General features: G+C 34.5%; 2 protein-coding genes across 3 annotated transcripts in view; one reads left to right on the plus strand and one right to left on the minus strand.

Moving 5' to 3' along the window:
* Nucleotides 1–22255, plus strand: part of LOC145324686 (glutamine--fructose-6-phosphate aminotransferase [isomerizing] 2-like) — a 181468-nt gene that overhangs the window by 76848 nt on the left and 82365 nt on the right. The window lies entirely within an intron of this gene.
* The window catches only part of Pax (paxillin), a 36335-nt gene that overhangs the window by 5532 nt on the left and 8548 nt on the right, over nt 1–22255 (minus strand). For both annotated transcript variants that reach the window (XM_080167276.1, XM_080167275.1), the window contains 9 exons: nt 21193–21264; nt 19166–19224; nt 11310–11386; nt 8093–8142; nt 7383–7489; nt 2853–2930; nt 2368–2430; nt 1920–1973; nt 1458–1517 (listed from right to left, as the gene is read on the minus strand). In XM_080167276.1, coding sequence (XP_080023402.1) covers nt 1458–1517; nt 1920–1973; nt 2368–2430; nt 2853–2930; nt 7383–7489; nt 8093–8142; nt 11310–11386; nt 19166–19224; nt 21193–21264 — 620 coding nt within the window. The remainder of the gene's footprint in view (nt 1–1457; nt 1518–1919; nt 1974–2367; nt 2431–2852; nt 2931–7382; nt 7490–8092; nt 8143–11309; nt 11387–19165; nt 19225–21192; nt 21265–22255) is intronic.

The following is a 22255-nucleotide window of genomic DNA, read 5'->3' on the forward strand; positions in this document are numbered from 1 at the left end:
CATGTGTTGTCCAGGGCAGAAATACACTAGACAGAGAGATAAATTAGAAATGTTCCGGATGCCATGTGTTTTCCAGGGCAGAAATAAACTAGACAGAGAGATTAATTAGAAATGTTCCGGATGCCATGTGTTGTCCAGGGCAGAAATAAACTAGACAGAGAGATTAATTAGAAATGTTCCGGATGCCATGTGTTGTCCAGGGCAGAAATACACTAGACAGAGAGATAAATTAGAAATGTTCCGGATGCCATGTGTTGTCCAGGGCAGAAATAAACTAGACAGAGAGATTAATTAGAAATGTTCCGGATGCCATGTGTTGTCCAGGGCAAAAATACACTAGACAGAGAGATTAATTAGAAATGTTCCGGATGCCATGTGTTGTCCAGGGCAGAAATACACTAGACAGGATAGAAACATAAATAACATGAGATGTATAGATTAGAATAGATGGATAGGATAAAAAATAGAGTAAAACACTAGAGGAAGAAAAGGTTAAATAACTGTATCTCCCCATCGCAACCACCTTGTGCAACCTTTCTATTTTGTCATTGAAAATCAACCAATGGTGTTGCTTATATTAACACAGCTAAGTAGCAGAAAATAATTTAGTAGCAGACAAAAGAGGTCTTTGAAAAAGGAAGGGAGGTAGTTGTCTGTATATACATCTATAGGTACTATAGATCTGTTGGGTAAAATTGCATAGTGACTATAATCTTGCCCTGACTGTAGAGTTAACAATCTCATGTAAAGGGTTGAGATGCCAAGAATAATATTATTTGTAGGAATTTCCTTCAATAAGCAAATTGTTTTAAATTGGTGGAAGTAAGACTTATCAAATAATATTTAGATAAATGCAGGAATAGAAATACGAATTTACTAAGTTTTGACGCAAACTCAGAATCCGAAACAGAAATCCGTAAAAGATTATAATATTGGATATTTGACTCGGATTAATCCGGAATCCGCATCCGTTTCGGACGAATCCGCCAATATTTTTACATCCGATCAGAATCCGTTTTATGTGTAAAGAAGCACGGATTGCTATCCCGGCCACAGAGATGGGTTTTTATAAGTGAATGCCGCGTTTTTTCATTATCATTATTTGACCGTTTCTAGATCAATGCCCCGTAGGAATTAATCTAAGTATACAACTATTTATTTAATTATTTCGCTTTTGTTGGTACGGCCTTCATAGAAGAAAAACAAATCATCTTAAATCCATTTTTGCTGCATATTAATTAATGCATCTTTTTAGAGCTGTATTAGATATTATACAAATGGCTTTAATAAAAATAATTTTATTTTTTAGATTTTGAATTCTTAAGTTGTATACTCTGTTGAAATCCTACAGGGCATTTTCATAATAATGATTGATTGAACGAAGACGATATGACTAAAAAAATGTCAAAAAACGCGGCATTCACTTATAAAAAACCCATCTCTGTACTGAAATGTACCTTGTCAAGGATGGGTCCGCTGCAAAAGCCACATCTAGGGGAGAATAACAAATGATAATCCTAAAAGAAAGAAAAATGATATTATCTAATCTTTAAAATCATATCAACATGTTAAAAAAACATGCAAAACTTATGCAAATTTTATACAAATAGATTAACTTCACTTGATCAATTAAAATTATCATAATCTTAGCTTTATAGGTACCCTAAGTTTTTCGAACATTATAACTTTCATTAAACATTGTTATTGTTTGGTATTGCTGTGCTAATTAATTCCAGTTTTGTTAACCCCGATGGGCCAAAGGCATGGGCACACAAAAATATTCTTATTTTTTCTTCTTAATTCGTAAAAAAATTGTCTCTAATATCACACTATACATGATTTTTTATTATGACAAAGAACCGGTTCTAATCCAGCATATATTAATCGGTTTCAAAGCCATACTGGAAATATTGTTGTACCTGTTCACAATAAGCTTTGCCATCACGCTCAAAGAAGTTACTCGTTCCTAATTCCTAAATATTTTTTAGTAGAAAAAGCTAAATAGTTATTCATTTATGTAAGTTTTTCTTGTGACCTGAAGTTTGTCTTGTTATGAATTTTATGCACTATGATGATAAGACAGTAGATTAAGCCAATAAAACAATTGTTAAGCTCAACACCCTACACTTAAAATAACCTAGGCATTGGTTTGGCAGTGGTCCTATTTCTCAGATAAGAAGTAAGAATAAAGTTTAAAAAATCTTTCATTGAAATATTAATTTATTTACCTATAAAATTATTGTTTAAAACTCTATTATTGTTGGTCTTTTGTTTTTTTTGTATAGCTATATTTGTCTTGTCTGTAATTAGTTTAGTTCAGTAAGAACGATATCTTCCTAACAATCTCCATATGAATTATCTATCTACCTGATTACAGTTTTCACAAGTAAAATGTTCAGGGTGCCAGGTATAACCCAATGCTGTGATCACCTAAATAATAATAGTAATGAGAAACATAAATGAATGCTAAACTCAAATTAAAACAATTAAAGTTGAACGAAATATTTAAAACTGCCTTTTATAAGATGTGTTTATTTTCCAAAAAATGATTTAATATCTTCAAAACTTCCAAGATTATGCCTAATCGTTAAAAGAATGTTCACACAAGATATGAAATTATTGGCTAATTAAAACATGCCTATGTTTACGACAGATTCATTTTTCAATACTTCTAAAATAAAAACAGTTACCTACACATTAAAATAAAAGAATAGAGAGGGAACGTGCTAAATAAACACAGCCAAGTCGCCAAAAAAGAGCTTAAAGCAATTTGCTAGCAGACGAAAAAAGTCTCCACCACTTGGGTAGGTAGTTATCATAGTTATATACATCTATACTTATACATTTATTACCTGTCCAACAATAGGTTTCTTGCAGGCAGCGCAGACACCTTTCTGTGTAGTTTTCACTCCTTGCTTGTCCATGTCCTCCTAGTAAGAGACAAAACAAGATTAGTTTAAGTAAAACTTTTGCTTTTTGGAAATGGAAAAAAAGTTAAATGCGCTTTTTAATGAATTGAACAGACACTCAAAGCCGATAGAACGACAGAAACTTATTAAAAGCGAAGTTTTTCTACAATTAGGGTCGGTCCGTCCGTCCGAGATAGATAGCTTATATTCGTTTATCTAGGCATGTTAGAATTTTCTTATCGATTTCAAACTTTGCATGATGATTCCTGTAATAGTTAGGTACGATTTAGAAAGCGTAGCAACTCTATAATCATTACCAGAATGTCCGTACGTCCATTTTAAACATGTTGATTTTTCTACTTTTTTAACAACAAATTTATCTGTGATTTAACTATCCGTTTTATCTAATTTTTGGTATATTGATTCCTGGGACAACAAAGAACAATATTATAAGCGAAGCAACTCTATAATCAAGTCCTAAAATGTAAGTATGTCCATAAACATTATCCAGTATCAAGCAGTTTTCAACAAATTTACTTACAATTTTGCTTCGACTCTAATACTTTTATATTCTGATTATTCAGTTCAGACACTATACAAGTGTTAATGTCCGTTTGTCCTACCGTTTTAGTGCTTTACTTTTTATAGATGTTGTCATCATTGTTTTAATTCCATTACTGTGGACATATCATAAGCATAATAAAAAATATGATATTTTGGAATCATATGACCTTTTGTTAAAGATGTGTGATAGACAGACAAACAAACTCTTTTTGAGACCATTTTGAAGGTTTCTAGTTAAGGGCCTTACAAATGACAAGGAAGAATTAATAGGTGAAAGTATAAAAAACATATATACCGGATGAAAAAACGCATTATAATACAAATTAGATAGTCTAATAAAAAGTTACAGGCAGTTTTAAAAAACCAAAAGACACCTTTCTAATGATAGGCAATGGATGGATTGATATTGCGCCTATTTTTTTTACTTTTCGATAAAGATATAATACTTTATTGCAAACTAGCGGATACGCCCTTTAAAAGACTCAAGGATCATTATAGGTGGGGAGGGGGGCGAAAATTTTGTTGAAGGGTTGAATCACCCTGCCACAAAATAGGTAAAAACCTTCCCTGGACCTATAAGAAGCTTTACTGTAAAGGAGAACCATGTAGGTAAAGCTGTTACCAAGATCATTCGCTTTAGACAAAAAAAAGATTACTTTATATAGTTGATAGGATTTCCTATTATATGAAGTAGTAAGCGTTTTTTGTCTGTCCCGAAGGATCTCGCTAACCGCTCAACCGATATTGTTCTCTTTTACAGTGAAGCTTCTTATAGGTCCTGGGAAGAGTTTAAACTATTTTTGGGGAGGATGTCTTTACTTTTTTTTTACTCTATTGAAACTTAAATTTAAAATGGGATGAGGTCGACTTTTCCCCCTCCTACCTTAAGTGCCCCTAGAGGCTTCTAGGGGGCGTAGCCGCTACCTAGTACTATTTAAAAAACTAGCGGCTTCGCCCCTAGCCTCTAGGGGCTTTGCCCCAAGAGATGACAACAAAAAAATTCAAAAAAAAAATTTAGAAGAACTAAAGAAATCTTCTACAAAAGAAATTTTCTACAAAAGAAATCTTCTACAAAAGAATTCTTCTACAAAAGAATATTTCTACAAAAGAATCTATAATACAAAGTAGCTTGATGTCTGTCCGTCTGTCCGTCTGTCCGTCTGTCTGTCTGTCTGTCCCTTAAGATCTCGGTAACCGCTGAACCGATTAGATTCTACTCTTCAGGGTATATACCTATTGGTCCTGTGGTGGTTTTAAGCTATTTTCTTGGGGGGTGGGACACCCCCAACCCCCCCAAAAACAAAAAAATTCCCCCCATTTTTTTTTTTTTTTTTTTTTTTTTTTTTGTAGAAGAATTCTTTTGTAGAAATATTCTTTTGTAGAAGAATTCTTTTGTAGAAGATTTCTTTTGTAGAAAATTTCTTTTGTAGAAGATTTCTTTAATTCTTTTTAATTTTTTTTTTTGAATTTTTTGTTGTTGTCATCTCTTGGGGCAAAGCCCCTAGAGGCTAGGGGCGAAGCCGCTAGTATTTCTACAAAAGAATTCCTCTACAAAAAAAAAAAAAAAAAAAAAAAAAAAAAATGGGAGGTATTTTTTTTGTTTTTGGGGGGGTTGGGGGTGTCCCACCCCCGAAGAAAATAGCTTAAAACCACCACAGGACCAATAGGTATATACCCTGAAGAGTAGAATCCAATCGGTTCAGCGGTTACCGACATCTTAAGGGACAGACAGACGGACAGACGGACAGACATCAAGCTACTTTGTATTATAGATAAGACATTTAATTCTTGTTTTTATTATAGGTATAAATTTAATTTTCTTCGGCATATAGGTATGTAACTGATTTTCTTTCAATAAAAAGTTTAAACTCCGTATTTTAAAGTTAATGAAAAACTCTACAGACATACTAACTAGGGTTGGGCCGGATATCCGGTTTGGCCAGTTATCCGGCCATTTTCAATTTCCGGCCGGATACCGGATATTACAACTATCCGGTTACATCATATCCGGCTAATTTTTGACGCCGGATATCCGGTTATCCGGCCGGATACCCTGTAAATTGCCGGATATCGAACGTTGGCCAGATATCCGGCTCAACCCTAATACTAACACATATTTTGTGTTGAAAGGTATGTTTATTCAAAACTAATTTATATAGAAAAAAATATTTTCTGTCTATATGGGCCAGGGCCTCCAAATGTAATAATGGTTATTCTCGTATTCATTCGAATCCGGTGGATAGGAACCGGTTCTCATCAGAATGGTTATTTCTCGTATCGTATTAAAAACGGCTTTCCGCGGATATAGAATGTACAATTATAAGATTAAAACTATTTTTTTTTTAGTCCCGAGGTGCCGAAGGCACCTGCTAAAAAACTAATTTTAATCTTATGATTGTACATTTTTATATTCGTAGAAAGCTGGATATAATACGATGCTAAACATAGTTTTTGCGTATGGAAGAGAACCGGTTCCTATCCACCGGATTCGAATGAATACGAGAAAATTCTTTCCAAAAATAGTTAAAATGAATTAATTTTCGAGATCTTGCAGGAAATTCACTCATACAAATAATAGTATTGATTTGTTATTGATAGTTCATTGCATAAAATATTATGGCTGTTTGTTTAATGATAACACATTGAATATTTGTGTGTGAATGAAATCCATTTTCAGATCAAAGTTAGCCGCCAAATGCACTTTTCACCAATTTCCCTTGAATTATAAGTGGACCAGCCAGAACCAATACTTTTGGGGAAAAACTTAGGGGGCGTTTTTCGGCGTATTTTCATGGTAGGTAATTTTTCTCCTATTTCTAGCCCCTGCGGGGGGCTCTAACCCTGCGTGGCAATCATCAACATTTATTTAACCCATCCTAAAGGCCAATGTGAAAAAACGACGTAACACCCCTTAAGAGGCGATGCCATGAAACTGACAATACCAGAGATTTCTACAGCAACTAGATTAAGTTTTTCATAATCTAAAATTAGGACATGTGGTTTTCGGGCAAAAGTGATCCACTCCTCCGTTAAAGGGAAACTACCCACTTTTCATCAAAAGCATAGTGATGTATATTGTACATACATATGTGGAGAAAGAATGCATTAAACAATAATAATAAACTATAACAATCTTATACAATACAAGGAAAAATAATGCGCAAATGGCACTTTCCGAATTTCGTTACGAAACTTGGCATGAGTAATTTATTTTCCCAAAAGCTAACATAAAGTTGAAAAAGTAAAGGCTAATGACACAGCCGTTTAGCCAGATTTTTTTTGGCTTTTTTTATTGCAAATCTATCATAAATTACGTAGGCATAAACTTTTTGAAACATATTTTTGCTTTAAATTATGTAAAATGATACAAGAAAACCATTTTTAATATTTCTAGTACCAGTAACTACCGCCTAGAACCGTTTGAAAACGTTTTGGAGTGGCAAAGAGTATTATGTGGACTCGTGGAGATAGGTTTTGCGACGGATTTGCCCTAAAAATAGCTTTTTCAACTTTTTGGTAAATTTTGCCAAGTTTCATAACGAAATTCGGATTCTAAGTGCCATTAGCGCATTGATTACGAGATGGTTACATTAACCCCCCCCCCCCATATATTTGTCAATAGCAAAGCACAAAAACATAAAAATCGAACAGGCAGACAGTCAAAATAGGTTTTAGAGTATATACTCAATGTTTACTAGTTTAGGGATCATGAGAATTAAAGAAATTTAAGAATCATTTATCGTTGTTTTATTATTATTTATCTATTTCAGAATAAATGTACCAACCAATTACTAATTCAATAAAAGCACCCAAATTTTTTGAGCCAGCGAATAAGAAACGTAGTTATAAAACTTTTGTTATCGGTGTAATCTACAGCCCAATGTCCCCTCCCTCCCTCCCTGACAATACCTGAAGATTTCCCAGCATGGTATCAAGATTGGGAGGGATAACCGGTTCATCAACTTGCTTCTCCGCCATCTTGAAATTGTTCAGTGACGTCATCAACTCATCTAGCTCTAAATAGATAGATAAACATGAGTCTAACATTTAAAATGACAAGAAAATACTTATGTTAAATGACGACTTTTAATTTATACTAAGAATCCCTTTTATAAAAAGTAATAAGCTTTATAATTTGTGTATTTTAGACTATAAGAGAGCATTTGACGAATTTACCTTATCGAATAGTTCAATGGTTATTTCTCGCATCTTATTATAATCGGCTTTCCGCGGATATAGAATGTACAATTATGAGATTAAAACTAGTTTTTTAGCCCCGAGGTGCCTTTTTTGTACATTTTTATATTCGTAGAAAGCTGGATATAATACGATGCTAGACAATAATACGATGCTAGACAATAATACGATGCTAGACATAGTTTTTTCGTGTAAATGAGAACCGGTTCCTATCCACCGGATTCGAATGAATAGGAGAAAAATTCTTACTTCCTTACAAGTAATATTTTTCCGACCTGCAGAATGGATATTATAACAAAGGAAAACATTGTAGTAAATTTAGGTTGGAGGGGATGGAGGGACTCTTTATTGTAGCCAGCTACAAGATTCACTTAATAACATGATTATCTGGTGTAAGATCCAAGCAATAATAAATTCATTACCTGCAGTTGCATTAGAAGCCCCTTGTTCTACTTGATATCCAGCACTATGCCTGAAAAATAGAAATACATATATAGAACATATTACAGAGCTGGATCTTTAAATGTGTAGCCGTTGCCGTAGCCGTGTCCAGAGGTATAGCCACTAACCTAATAGCGATCTTTAAATCAAATTGGCATAGCGTGGCCACAAAGACAGCTACTTTTGATATTTTTATCATAAAGCCAAATTTTTACTAAAAATATACTTAAAAACCCTTTTTGGGGGATTTATTATTACAATATTATTTATAAGATTGAAATTGATTATTTTTTAAAAATATTAGTAAACAGTTATATTCCTACTAGCCACGACTACGGCCACGGCAACGACTACCCATTTAAAGATTCAGCTGGTAAAATACATTAATAAATAGTAATGACTCAATTAATTCTATTGTTCTAAATAGCTTTTAAATTATCCATCACAGATTCTTTTTATCTTTAAAGACAGGTACAGCATAGTTTTAAAGCAATTCCTTAGATTAAATACCAAATTAATATTGAAACTATATTAGAACAGATACATATTATAACTAATTAGATTATAGATCCTAATTCACGGCCAGGCTAAACCACTTTGTTTAATTAAAGAGAAACTCATAGAACACAAATAAATAAATTACCATTATTTTTTTTGTGAATTATAGTTTTCAATAGATTGAAGCAAAGCTAATGGATGAATTAGAATTTCAGAGTAGTTAATTTCTTACAAATATTTATTAGCTTACGCATAAGAAAACAAAATCTAAATGTAATTTTCATAAATACTCAAATAAAAGGAATATTAGAGGAAAACTGCTTATTAACCGATCGATGAACTTATATCTAATCAAAATAACAATATTGTTATTTATGTCTTATCTAAGTTTAAAGAGTGTCCCAATTAAATATTACTACTGCTGGTTCAAATAATTCTTGTATTTCTAACAATTACATTAAGGTTATGGAACAAATTAAACTGCAACTGTGATGTTATATTACTGTAGGCTATGGACTATAGAAATCTTCTCTAGTTTAATTTAATTCCCAATCAAAACTATGACAAAGTTCTGGATAACCCCAGGGAAGGGAAGGGAATATTGGAATATAAATAATACTATTTCCCAAAGTCCTATAGATACATATCTTATTCGTTACTTCAAAAACGTTTGAAAATATTATTAAATTTTGGTCGGCTGTTTCCTAACTTTTCAACTATCCAAACCTTTCACTTAATATTAATTCTATATCTATTTATCTTTCATTGTCATATCCCATAATATCCCTGATTTATATATGGGAAGGTTCTAAGCTAAACTAAAGACTTGTTGTGTTGTTTTATCTTTCCAATATAAATTTACCATATCCATGCAATTATTAATTGAAGGACAGACAGACAGACAGACGGATAAAGGGAGTAGGTGCTTTCAGAAAGAAGGAAATTTCAGAAAGATGCTTAACAAAAACTGATTAAAAACATTTAGTGTTTTAAGTTATTGGTTAATACTCATTTAATATACTTAAAAATTAAGCATCCTTTGTAGCAGCGTTGCGGAGCCGTTTGATTTTGGTGCAGCTCCGGCTCCGCGGAGCCATCTGTGATGATGGCGGCTAAAATCAAGAAAAAACTCGACATATTTTTTCCCCACATCTATTTTTGACTTTTGAAGGTTTTAAAAGTTCAATTTTTGATAAAAATGGACTTGAAAAACTTAATAGGGGCATTTGCACATGACAAAATAGAGTTACCAAATTATAATTTATAAAAAAATCTCTTTGTTTATCTAATTACGGCTCCGGCTCCAGCAAAATATGGCGGCTCCACGGCACACGGCTCCGCAACACTGCTTTGTAGTATATTATTTTTTTTCTGTTTCTAAGAATCCTATAAATGAAGTCTATGAAGATAATTAAGGACATATTCTAAGTAGTTTCTATTGTAATAGAATGCTAAAGGGAGAAAGTTTGAATAGCCTCTTAAACCAAATTCTCTCAAAGGGTTAACACAGTAAAAAGTTCAAATAGCAAAACATCTTTATAAGAAAATCTTATGGCATATTTAAAAAATAATCATGAAATAAATTATTAGTTCTATTTAAGTTAGGTTTAAATGTGTTGAATTAATCTATTTATATTTTTGTTTTCAAACACGACCATTTTGTATTTTTTTAATTCATTTAGTTATAATACAGATTTTTAAAAAAGTTTAAAATCTAAATGAATGATTAATTAGAAATATTGGATCAAGATTTAATCGTGTTCCAAACTGTACAAGACTTTTAAATTTACTTTGCTAAACTATAAGCACACCACTAATAGATAAAGTCCACTTTAACTTGTTGGTGGCTTATAGAAGGAATAGAAAGAGAGGAATAGATTTCTTTTCTATAAATAGAAAAAAGGACTGCTAATGCCTGAACATTAATTAGAAATTAAAGTTTAATTGCTTGTGTCTTGTCATAACTGAAGTTGAACATGCGATCGTGGCTAAACACATAGCGCATCCGTGTCGTCGGGGAGGTGATAGGTTCGAATCTCGGCAAGACAACGTTAAAAGTCGTTAAAAATGGTTCCTAGTAATGCTTTGTCAGATGAGCGACATAAATAGTTAGAGAAGGGGAATGCCTTGGTCGAAAACAAGAGCAACTCATTAACATGCACTTCTTAAACAAAGGTCATGCAATCAAAGGGATGGATGTCTGTTGGAAGTTTCCTTGGGTGTTAGATCACCACATCCCATTACACGCGGATGAGGCTCTCTGGATTCTCTAGATGATCACTTGAAAAACGAAGAAGAATCCCGCCCTTACGAGGTAATTTAATTAGATTTTCAAGTTTAATGGCTTGTGTCATGCCGTTACTCTAAATTTGAAAAAATAACAGCATAAGGGTTTATCAGGATCCATTATAATAATAATAGGTCCTACGACAAACGCAGGAGTCTCAAACGTCGGATTGGACACTAAACCTAACCTTACGTATTTTAGACCATCTTATAGGTTTTTTAAATGCCTAACTCCTGTGGCGGCTTATTTGTTCATTCATATCTTAACCTAACCTAATCTGCTTAGAAATACTTAATAAAATTAATATTTTAACACTCCTGCGTTTGTCCACTCCGACGTTTGGGACTCCTGCGTTTGTCCATCTCGACGTTTAGGACTCCTGCGTTTCTCCTGGAACCTAATAATGTTGTTACCTTTCATATCTTTCTGTAGAAAGTCGTTTGGGTTGTGCTCCATTTGATAAGGTCCCATTTGCAGGCATGATCCTTTCCTACAAATTGATATCTATATATAAAAGAAAAAAGTCGTCTATCTGTAGCTTAAGATCTCACTAACCTATGGACCGATATGGTTCTACTTAAAAGTTAAATTTTAAATGAAAGAACCAAAAAAGGGTTTAAAATATTTTTTTTTGGAGGGGGGGGCCCGGGGGGGGGGAGGGTACCTCCACATTCCAAAAAGAAATCGCCCCTCTGTAAAAAGATAACGAGACATAAATATTTCTATTCTTATTTTTGTCTTCTTGCATCAAGGGACTCTGAGTTTTAAGGGTTAGAAGGTAGCAGAAAAATAGCCTAAAACCATCACTAAATACAAAAATACAATGGTCTAAAACCTTTCCGACACCTATGTGAAGCTTTCCTAAATTAGATAACTAAATCCATTCAGTGGTTATGTAAATCTTAACGAAAAATCAAACAATCAATCGAACTACTGTCTTAACCTCTTTTCGAGGAAGCTTTGTGTTTATCAAGTGCGAAATTAATTCCTTATCATTAATCCTAGAATTAAGCGCAAATGTCGTCTTTTTTGACTTTCCCTTCATAAAGTGACGCAGCATGGATTGTTTATATGCGCCCACGTTTTTCACTTTTGAATGAGACATGAGGGTGTGAAGATTTCGGAGAACAAAATTGGGCCTATCATTGGTCTCATAGTGTGTGAACGACCCTAGTATACCAGGGATTTGAAACCATAGGAACTTCAGGTAGAATTTGTTAATTTTATTAGGAAGAATGGTGTATAGGACGATTATATGTAGTTTTAAAAAGGCTTTAGCCAGCTAAGCATGAAACTTAATTATGATTAATATATGTTTTAGTAATTTTTATGTGCCTTATTGTTGCATTTAACAATGATTTATTAAACCAAATAATTTTCCTTTAAAGCCAAAGTTTCCAAAGATTTTTTACCGTAGAGAAAAATGATTTTTAAAAAGCAAATAAGATTACGTGGTTATAAATAACTGGAATTATGAACTAATTGATATTGTAATTTCAGGTCTTTGAAATAATTTCATCAATAAATCTATATTCAAACCTGCTGTTGAAACTTGATGGTTCCTGGTATTGGGGGTTTGTATGTTCGCCAACTGATCTCGTGAACTTCCCGCTAATTCGGAAGTCAAGCTCAACCAAAGTGTCATGGTTGAGACAATTTCAAAGGAATGGAGTTTGAAGGAGCTGCACAAGCGAATTTCAAATAACCTGATGGTTGAAGGCGCTGCACAAGCAATTTCAAATGGTTCTGAGGAATAGGCATTAGCATTCTTCAAAGAATCTGAAGAATAGGCGTTAGCATTCTTCAATAAATCAATAGCATATAGTGTATTGATGAAAAAAAAACATTGACAATTTTTCTGTGAAATAATTACCTAGTGAATCAATATGGTGCTCACTAAAAAGCAGAAAATTGAGCGAGCTATCGCTATTGGCAATGAAAGGCTAGAGGTGTTTGACGAACAGATAAAAGTGTTTTATGAAAATCTAAAAGCCTGCCAAAGTTTTAGTTCATGTGAAAATGTGAATTTAAAATCAATTCGTGACATTTTTAGTGAGGTCAAGGACCAATCTGACCTAATAAAAAGTCTAAAACCTGCCGTGGATACTAGTGAGCTGCGCGAGTTCAAGCGTGATTTGGATGAAGCTAGTGAGCAGAAAACTGTTGCAGATAAAGTTTATGCGTCGTTGGAGCAGTGTACAAAAATTCTGTACTGGCTTGACAATGATTCAGACGACGCGAGGTCAAGCACTGTCGCCAGGAACCTCGACGTCATTGAGAAGGTAAAGATGGACATGGGAGTGCTTAAAATTTCCGTGGAATTGCGCCAAGAAGTACGTGATATGTACCGAAGGCTTAGAGAGATGGAACGTCGTTCATCTAATCTGGATGAGAGTGGGACACCTGCCATGCTCTCCAGAAGTATGTCTGCCGTGGATATTCGGAGTTCCAACCCGCAGTATGGGCGCTGGGACAACAGTTTGTTGCCGTCGTTCGACGGAACTGACACGGATTACCCAAACTTTAAACAGGTCTTTAAGGATCTATGCTCTGGTTATGGATTTGCTGACCAGAGGTTAAGTCTGATGTTGTGTATGGAGAAGGTGATAACCAACCCGGAACTACGCAAGCAAGTGTCAGCGATTAGAGATCATAATGAACAATGGGCGTTTCTTGATCAGATGTTTTTATCAAACACTCGCCGGTTCATGAGGATTTTAACTAAGTTGAACAAGATGAAACCTGTGGATAAACCTGTGGACGTGGTTAGCGCAATTGCTACCTTCAAGAGCATGATGCAGGAGGTAGAAGCCATCGTTGGTTCTGCAGCTAAGGATTACAATCACCTAACTCTTATTCATATTTTTAAAGACAAGTGCCCTGAAAATTTGAGAGAGAAGATTATGATGGAGCTAGGTAGCATGAACCAACCAAACATCCAGAAGATTGTAGAACTGCTGGAGAGGACCAGGGGTGCCATGTTGGCCGGTGATATGTCCTATGACACTAACGCCGGCAAGAGAAATCGTGATAGAGCTGCCGCCGCGCAAGTGTCTGGCCGCAGTGACAATGAGAATGGAAAGGCTGGAAAGGACAAGGCTTCCAAGTGGAACAGTGCATGTCCTGTTGAAAATTGCGAGGATAAACATCCTATTTTCCGTTGTCCCACATTTAAGAAGATGGATGTTGTTGACCGAAAAAAAGTTGTTCAGCAGAATAAGTTGTGTGAACTCTGCTTGTGTGATGGTCATGCTGCTGACAATTGTAATAAATCGGATAAGCTTGGTGTCTGTGGCACCAATAATTGCGACGGTTATCATAGTCGTATGTTGCATGAGGCTAGTGCTAGTGTGAATACAGTCTACAAATCAAGTTCTGAGCCTAGCACATGTACCTTCCTGCTGCAAATAGTTCCAGTTGTAGCACCTGGCGGCGGCGCCTGCCATGCCGCCGTCATGTTTGATTCGGGTTCGAGTCTACCACTTATATCTGAGAAGATGTCCCACAAGTTGAAGCTGAAATCTACCGGCAGATATACAAACATTTCTGTTGCTGACGGTAGTGAATCATCCTGCCGAAATGTGGTGTTCTATCTGAAGGACAGGGATGGTAACTTGAGAGAATTTGAGGCAGCTGTTATGCCTAACCTCGGAGGTGGCAACGAGATGCGCTCGGTCCATCCGGAAACCGCCGCCGAAATATTTAAGATGCCGCCAGAAAGATTTACATATATTAGTGGAGGCTTAGATATCATCATTGGAAATACACATCCTGACGTGTTTCCATCAACCTACCAGAAAGTGGGCCAGTCTATGTTGTGGCGAACCATTTTTGGTAGTGGTTTTATCTGTACAAGTGCTGACTATGGAGCTGGTCAGCAGAAATCTGCGTTTAAAGCTGCCGTAGCTGTTGACAATGAACCGGTTGGTACTACCGTAGCTGTTGATAATGAACCGGTTGGTACTGCCGTAGTTATTGATAATGAGCTGGTTGGTACTGCCGTAGCTGTTGATAATGAACCGGTTGGTTCTGCCGTAGCTGTTGATAATGAACCGGTTGGATCTGCCGTGGCTGCTATTATTGAACCTGTTGGTTCTGCTTGTAACGCTGCTGATGAACTTTTTGGTTCTGCTAGTGCCGCAGCCGTTGACAACATGGCTACGGCGGGTGTTGCCGTGGCTAATATTGATAATGATGTTAGTTGTGCTGCAGTTATTCCTGATGATATTGGTAACGATACTGTAGCCGTTGAGAATATTGTTACGGCGGGTATTGAGCCGCTGAATGATTCGGTTCCAGCCGGACAAGAGCCGACGGGAGTTTCGGTTCCGGCTGGACAAGAGCCGATCAGAGTTTTGGTTCCAGCTGGACAAGAGCCGACGGGAGTTTCGGTTCCAGCTGGGCAAGAGCCAATAAGAAATTCGGTTCTGGCCGGACAAGAGCCGACGGGAGTTTCGGTTCCGGCCGGACAAAAGCCGGTAGATGATTCTAAGTTTTATGACAGTCACACTTTTATCACTTGCCCTGGTGCTGTCATGAATCAAGAATCGACTTGGCTGCTGCCAACCTTGCCGCCCGACACAGGGTAAGAGGCCTGCAAATGGCGGGTGGAAATATGGCGGGTGTGCCGCCAGAAAGTCATTGAAAAATTTCAAACCACACATATCTAATCTACAACATAAACTATTATGTGAAAATGATCTTTAAAGAAAAAATATTACAAGTTATATATTAAGCTTGTGAAGGGAACCTAAAAAGGTTCTGCAAAGAATAAGTATTCATTATTCAACTAATTTTATTGTTCATATTTAAGCACAAAAATTCTACAAAATTGTTTAGACTTTTAAAGCTGATTTTAAAAGATTTTGTTTCTTTAAGTATGATTTTGAAAAGCAAAAGTTTGTGTGTATTAACTACCAAATGATTTTTGCAGTTTTTTTTTTAGATTGAGAAAAATAGAATTTTAAAATTATTTTTCGAGGTATTTTTTTCATGGTTCACGTTTGCTTAAAAAATGTTATTTCTCAGATTCTCGTATGAGATAATGCATTAAAGTAAAGAACACAACATGTAAAATTATTATGATAATGTTTAAAATATTTCTTATTATTATTTTAAAAAGATTATCGCAAAAAATCAAGATATTTGTTTAAATTTGTAAGCAAATCAAAGATTTTCTTTCATTCCGGAGGCAGAGATTCTTAAAAATTCATGTACAAAAGTTTTTTTTTTTCTGTTCACTCCGAGAGCTGGGATTCCTATTAATCCACGCGTTAAGATTTTTCTTCATTCCGAGAGCAGAGATTCGTAGTAATATACGTACCTAGCGATTTCGGATAATTTTAAACCTTGAGAAAATATTTTTAGCAATTGTTTTCCTAGGTATATATATTTTCGTTCATGTTTAAGCATTTATAATAATGAACACGATGTATGATATTATTAAAATATTGATTAATATTTTATCTGAATGTTACAGAATTAATTTAAGATAAACTATGCATATTTTAAATTAACTCTACCTTCATTTTTATCGCAGATATTAAAAAAAAAAGCGGTTAAAAAGTTATGATTAATAATTGATTCTTATTTTATGGAAATTGAGATTTTTTTAGGAAAAAGCCACATTTTCATATGCCTATTTTTATGCCTAAAATAAGAATCAAATGAAATGCGACTAATTTTTATTCTATTTCATATACTCAAATTTAATTTTATTGAGTTTAATTTCTTTTCAAAAGTACCATTCATTATAAAACTTACCTGAAAAGTTTACCAAAAAGGAATAAATGTGTCGAGGTTGCGTGATTCGATATTTATTCTAAGAAAAAAATCAAGTATTTTTTAGCAGATTTTTTTAAATTATATATGAATTTCAATCAAGTAAACATTTTTTATTCAGATCAAGGAATGATTGAAAATTCATATTTAAAGTCTCATATTTTTTTTACAAAGAAAAATTGGTATTTTTTTCATAATTCCGATGAAAATTCTAACGAAGATATTATTATTTTGCTATTCTTTAAGTATTAAAAAGTTTTATTGTTGATTAAGATATTACAGTTCTTATTCATTAAGTTTGAAAAACTTTCTGCCCAAGGATTTTGAAACATTTTTTCTTACTACTCTTTTTGATACTTAACAAATTTAGTTTTAAGTACCTATAAATCTTAATTTTCTTGTCTAAGATTTATTTCGTTTTATTTTACCATTATTGTTTACATTTCAACCTGATTTCGTAGGTACTTATTGATTTATTATAATGATTTATTACCTATTGATTATGAAATGATTATTATTTAGTATAGTTGTTATATTACAACATCATGATTAATAGGATTATCCATTTTAGGATTGTGTATGTGATCTGTGATTGTCATGTGCATGGAATGTTGTATGGTACAAACCAATCCCCATCCTTCTATCCTAAAATGTGAGGTATTATGAGTCCTAGTGAGGGGTATGATATTGTGTATGCATTTCACGGGGTTTCATTAAGTTAGGAGCAAAATTGTCACGTTTTCGGGATGTGGCCATTCTCATGTGATTATGGTGAGTTGAGTTTAGTGAGAAATGTTGCTAGTGCTCAGCGCAAAAAAAACCTTGAATCTCGTTAAGGAAGTTAATTTGACTTTCAAACGGGGGGTGTGTCTTAACCTCTTTTCGAGGAAGCTTTGTGTTTATCAAGTGCGAAATTAATTCCTTATCATTAATCCTAGAATTAAGCGCAAATGTCGTCTTTTTTGACTTTCCCTTCATAAAGTGACGCAGCATGGATTGTTTATATGCGCCCACGTTTTTCACTTTTGAATGAGACATGAGGGTGTGAAGATTTCGGAGAACAAAATTGGGCCTATCATTGGTCTCATAGTGTGTGAACGACCCTAGTATACCAGGGATTTGAAACCATAGGAACTTCAGGTAGAATTTGTTAATTTTATTAGGAAGAATGGTGTATAGGACGATTATATGTAGTTTTAAAAAGGCTTTAGCCAGCTAAGCATGAAACTTAATTATGATTAATATATGTTTTAGTAATTTTTATGTGCCTTATTGTTGCATTTAACAATGATTTATTAAACCAAATAATTTTCCTTTAAAGCCAAAGTTTCCAAAGATTTTTTACCGTAGAGAAAAATGATTTTTAAAAAGCAAATAAGATTACGTGGTTATAAATAACTGGAATTATGAACTAATTGATATTGTAATTTCAGGTCTTTGAAATAATTTCATCAATAAATCTATATTCAAACCTGCTGTTGAAACTTGATGGTTCCTGGTATTGGGGGTTTGTATGTTCGCCAACTGATCTCGTGAACTTCCCGCTAATTCGGAAGTCAAGCTCAACCAAAGTGTCATGGTTGAGACAAACTACCTTATTTTAAAAGCATTCTTTTTTTTATTTTTGCTCCTGTGGATGCTTGTAAGTTGTATTAAGTAGTTTAGTGTTATCCAATAATATAAATTTGCTAAACTATCAGAGATTTTCAGGGATAAGATAATGGACGAAAAATATACCACTTAAAGTAAAGATTAACATAATTACCACTGTTGAAGGTTTAAATTATAGATTAAAAAGCTTGGAAACGGCTAATTAAAACCAACCAATAAAATACCCAAAGCTTTAATGATAAGATATTATTATAAACTTTGAGTACAAGTATAATTTACAGTCCAATGTCCTCTCCCTCCCTGCAAAGTACACAAACCAAATACAAAAGTACCAAAGTACACAAGCAAGTGTACTAAACCTGTTGTTAAAATTGTTTCTCAATAATTGCTTCTACAACATAAACCTCTCTTTACCATTTCTACAACTATCTACTTATCTAAAGGGTATGCAACAAAAAATGCGGACATTTTTAAAATTCTAATTGCGCAGCTTGTGTTATTAGTAGAAAAATACTACGCATAGTTCATAGCGGTCCTAACGGTATGCGTAACACTTTTCTGCTACAAACACAAGCCACGCAATTTGAATTTTAAAAATGTAGTAATTTATACTCGCAAGTCAAGTTTTAAGTCAGTTGGGACATTTTACCACGTAGCTCCCTAACTATACTATAACACAGTAACCCTTCTTATATTTCCAAAAACTAGAGTTCATAGCGGTTCGAACGGTATGCGTAGTATTTTTTAACTATTAACACAAGCCACGAAATTAGAATTTTAAAAATGTCCGCATTTTTTTGCACACCCTTTATCTAGATCTATCAATTTTTAGCAATCCATTTCTATAATAAGTGTCTGTCCGTTCAATAATGTTTACCTGATGTGAATAAGACTTCTCAATGATGGTTTCTTGATATCCCCCTCTTGTATATTTATCTGCATTTTAGATAAATTGTTTATCCTATAGTATAAAGTAATAAGCTATTTTTTGTCTGTAGCGAAGAATCTCGCTAACTGCTGAACCAATATGGTTCTTCTTTACAGTGAAGCCACTTATAGGCTCTGAGATGGTTTTAGACTATTCATTTTTTAAAAATAAGCCTAGGTATAGTTTAGGCTATTTTTCTGCCCCTCGAATACAGAGCCCCTAGATGCTAGGAGCGATGCCACTAGTAACATATACATTATACCTATCTATTTATTATTAGGGCATACAAGACAATAGCGATAAAAATAATCTACAACAACTTGTTTCTTTCTATGTGTCTAACTAAATGGAGAAATGGATAAAGCTTATTCTAGTTTTATGTACAGATAATTATACAGATAAATAGAAAATAGCCAAAAGCCTTAACATAAACATAGGGCATTTTCTCTAAAAGGCAAAGCAAAACAGTTAATCTATTTGTCTATCAATCCTATCCTTATACTGAAGTAACAGGATGTCTCTCTGTTTGTGTGTTTGTACCGAAGGATCTCGCTAACCGCTAAATCAATCGGTTTCTCCTTAACAGGGTATCTTCTCATAGGTCCCGGGAGGGTTTATAACTATTTTGGGGGAGGGTACCACCACCCTCCCAAGCAGGGTTGTCGAATTGGGCACTTTTTTTGATATTGGGCGGCCCAATTGCCCAAAAGGGTTTAAGGCGGGTTTTGGGCAAATGTCGTAAAAAGCATATAAAAAGGATATAAAATAGCCTAAAACTATACTTAGACATATTATTAGAAATAAAATGGCCTAAAACCATCTCAGGACCTATAAATGCTCGACTGGGAAGGAGAACCATATCGGTTCAGCAGTTAGCGAAATCCTTTCTAGATACATAAAAGCTTACTAATTTATATAGTTAACTAGCGGCTACGGCCCTAGAGGCCTCTAGGGGCACTTGAGGAGGGGAGAGTCAAATTTGATAATCCAATTATTATATTAGATTTGAAAAGAAAAAGTAATACATTTGCCCCCCCCTCATTTTTAATTTTTATTTAGAAAAAAAAATAAAAAGTTTTTTTTTTTTGGGGGGGGGGTAATTTTTCATTTTTTGGGGGGGGGTTGGGGGTGTCCCAACCCCCAAGAAAATAGTTATAAACCTTACCGGGACTTATGAGAAGCTACCCTGTTAAAGAGAACCCGATCGGTTCAGCGGTTAGCGAGATCCTTCGGTACAAACATACAAACACACAAACATCCTGTTACTTTATTATAAGGATATCACCCAAAAAATTGGCCCACCCCCTCTTTTTTAACCCCCTCCCCTTTTTCTCATCCCCTAAAAGGGAGGTGCCCAAAACTGCCCAAAAGGACCTTATATTGGGCGGCCCAAAACCGCCCGCCCAAAACTGCCCGCCCAAAAGCGCCCGCCCAAAATGACAACCCTGCTCCCAAGAGAAATCACTATAAATCGAAATGTTTTTTCTCTCGAATAGAGACTCATACGTAACATTGCAAGGTATCATATTATTTTTTTTTTAAATCAAAGTGCCACTAGAAGCCTCTAGGGGCGTAGCCGCTAGTAATTGATAAAGTGGCAGAATCTGATTATCTATAGCTAAAGATCTCGGTTGCTGGTACAAATGGATTGTACAATTATATTCAGGGAAGTTTTAATAATATCTTCAGACGGTTTTAGGCCATTTTCCTGGCCCCAGAAGCTACTTATCTATTTATATGTTAAATATTAGAGTAAAACACTAGAGGAAGAAAAGATTAAATAACTGTATCTCCCCATCGCAACCACCTTGGGTCAATGAAAATCAACCAATTGTGTCGTTTATATTAACACAGTCAAGTAGCAGAAATTAATTTAGAAGCAGACGAAAGAGGTCTTTAAAAAAGAAAGGGAGGTAGTTGTCTGTATATACATCTATACTATACAATAGATCTGTTTGTTAAATAACAATATATTCCTGAGTATCCATTATTATAAGTGGAAGCATATCCCGGACTAGATTCTCTATAACTCACTGGATCCGCATAACCTAAAATTTATCAATCTTTTTAATAACAGAAAAATTGGGTATAGTCCCTTTCGTAAAATCGCACCTTATGGGGCGATTCTTCATATTTTTCACAGTAGCTTTTCTCCTATTTCTAGCCCCTGCGGGGGGCTCTAACCCTGAGGGACCAATTACCTAACTCTGTGGGGCAATCACCTAACCCAATATAACCTAACCTAACCTAAAATAACCTATTCAAAGCCATTTTAAAAATAAGACGAATCACCCCTTATGGGGCGATGTTACGAAAGGGACTATTCCCGAAAAATTTTAAAATTAAAGTTTATTTTTCCAGATTAATGTTGAAATAAATAAGAATGTATTTTTTCAGAGCTCGCCAGCCGCGACTAAGCCTCAAATTAAAACCCATTTCGAAGTTTTTGAATATTTTTTTTTTTTTAAAAAGAGGGATTGCCATCTTTCGGTTAGTTTTAGACTTGTAACTGATAAAAGGTTGATTTCCATGAGGTTTATTGGCGGCTGATGCGCGGCTGCCAAGACCTGGATCCTACTAAAGGTTGCTGATTATCCGCCGTTGTTATGAAACAAAAATTAAAATATATTAATTACTAAAACTATTACTGACAATGACCAAACTGCATTACTTTTGTGTCACTTTTGATTCCTGTGACGTCATAAAATGAGGAAGATGAGAGAAGTGGGAAAGAAAACCGCTAAAAAAGAGATGAAGAATATGACGTCAAAAGTGGTGCAAAAGTAATGCAGTTTGGTCTCCGTCACTCTAACTTATCTCTAGAATCAGTTAAATGACATAATGCTTAGAAATCTGCTTTTTTGGAGATTTACTTTAGGGAGACATAACAAAAAAAGATCCATTTACAAATTCCAGGTTTATTAAATAAATATAAAGAAAAAGTTAAAGACGCATAAAAAAGCCGCATTGCTTATACATTATTTACCTAAAAAATTACTCGTACGAACAATATAAATTAGTATACATTTATATTCCTTG

The sequence above is a fragment of the Acartia tonsa genome, chromosome 7, assembly GCF_053477335.1.
Source record: "Acartia tonsa isolate MP-2025a chromosome 7, ASM5347733v1, whole genome shotgun sequence".
Classification (NCBI taxonomy): Eukaryota; Metazoa; Arthropoda; class Copepoda; order Calanoida; family Acartiidae; genus Acartia; species Acartia tonsa.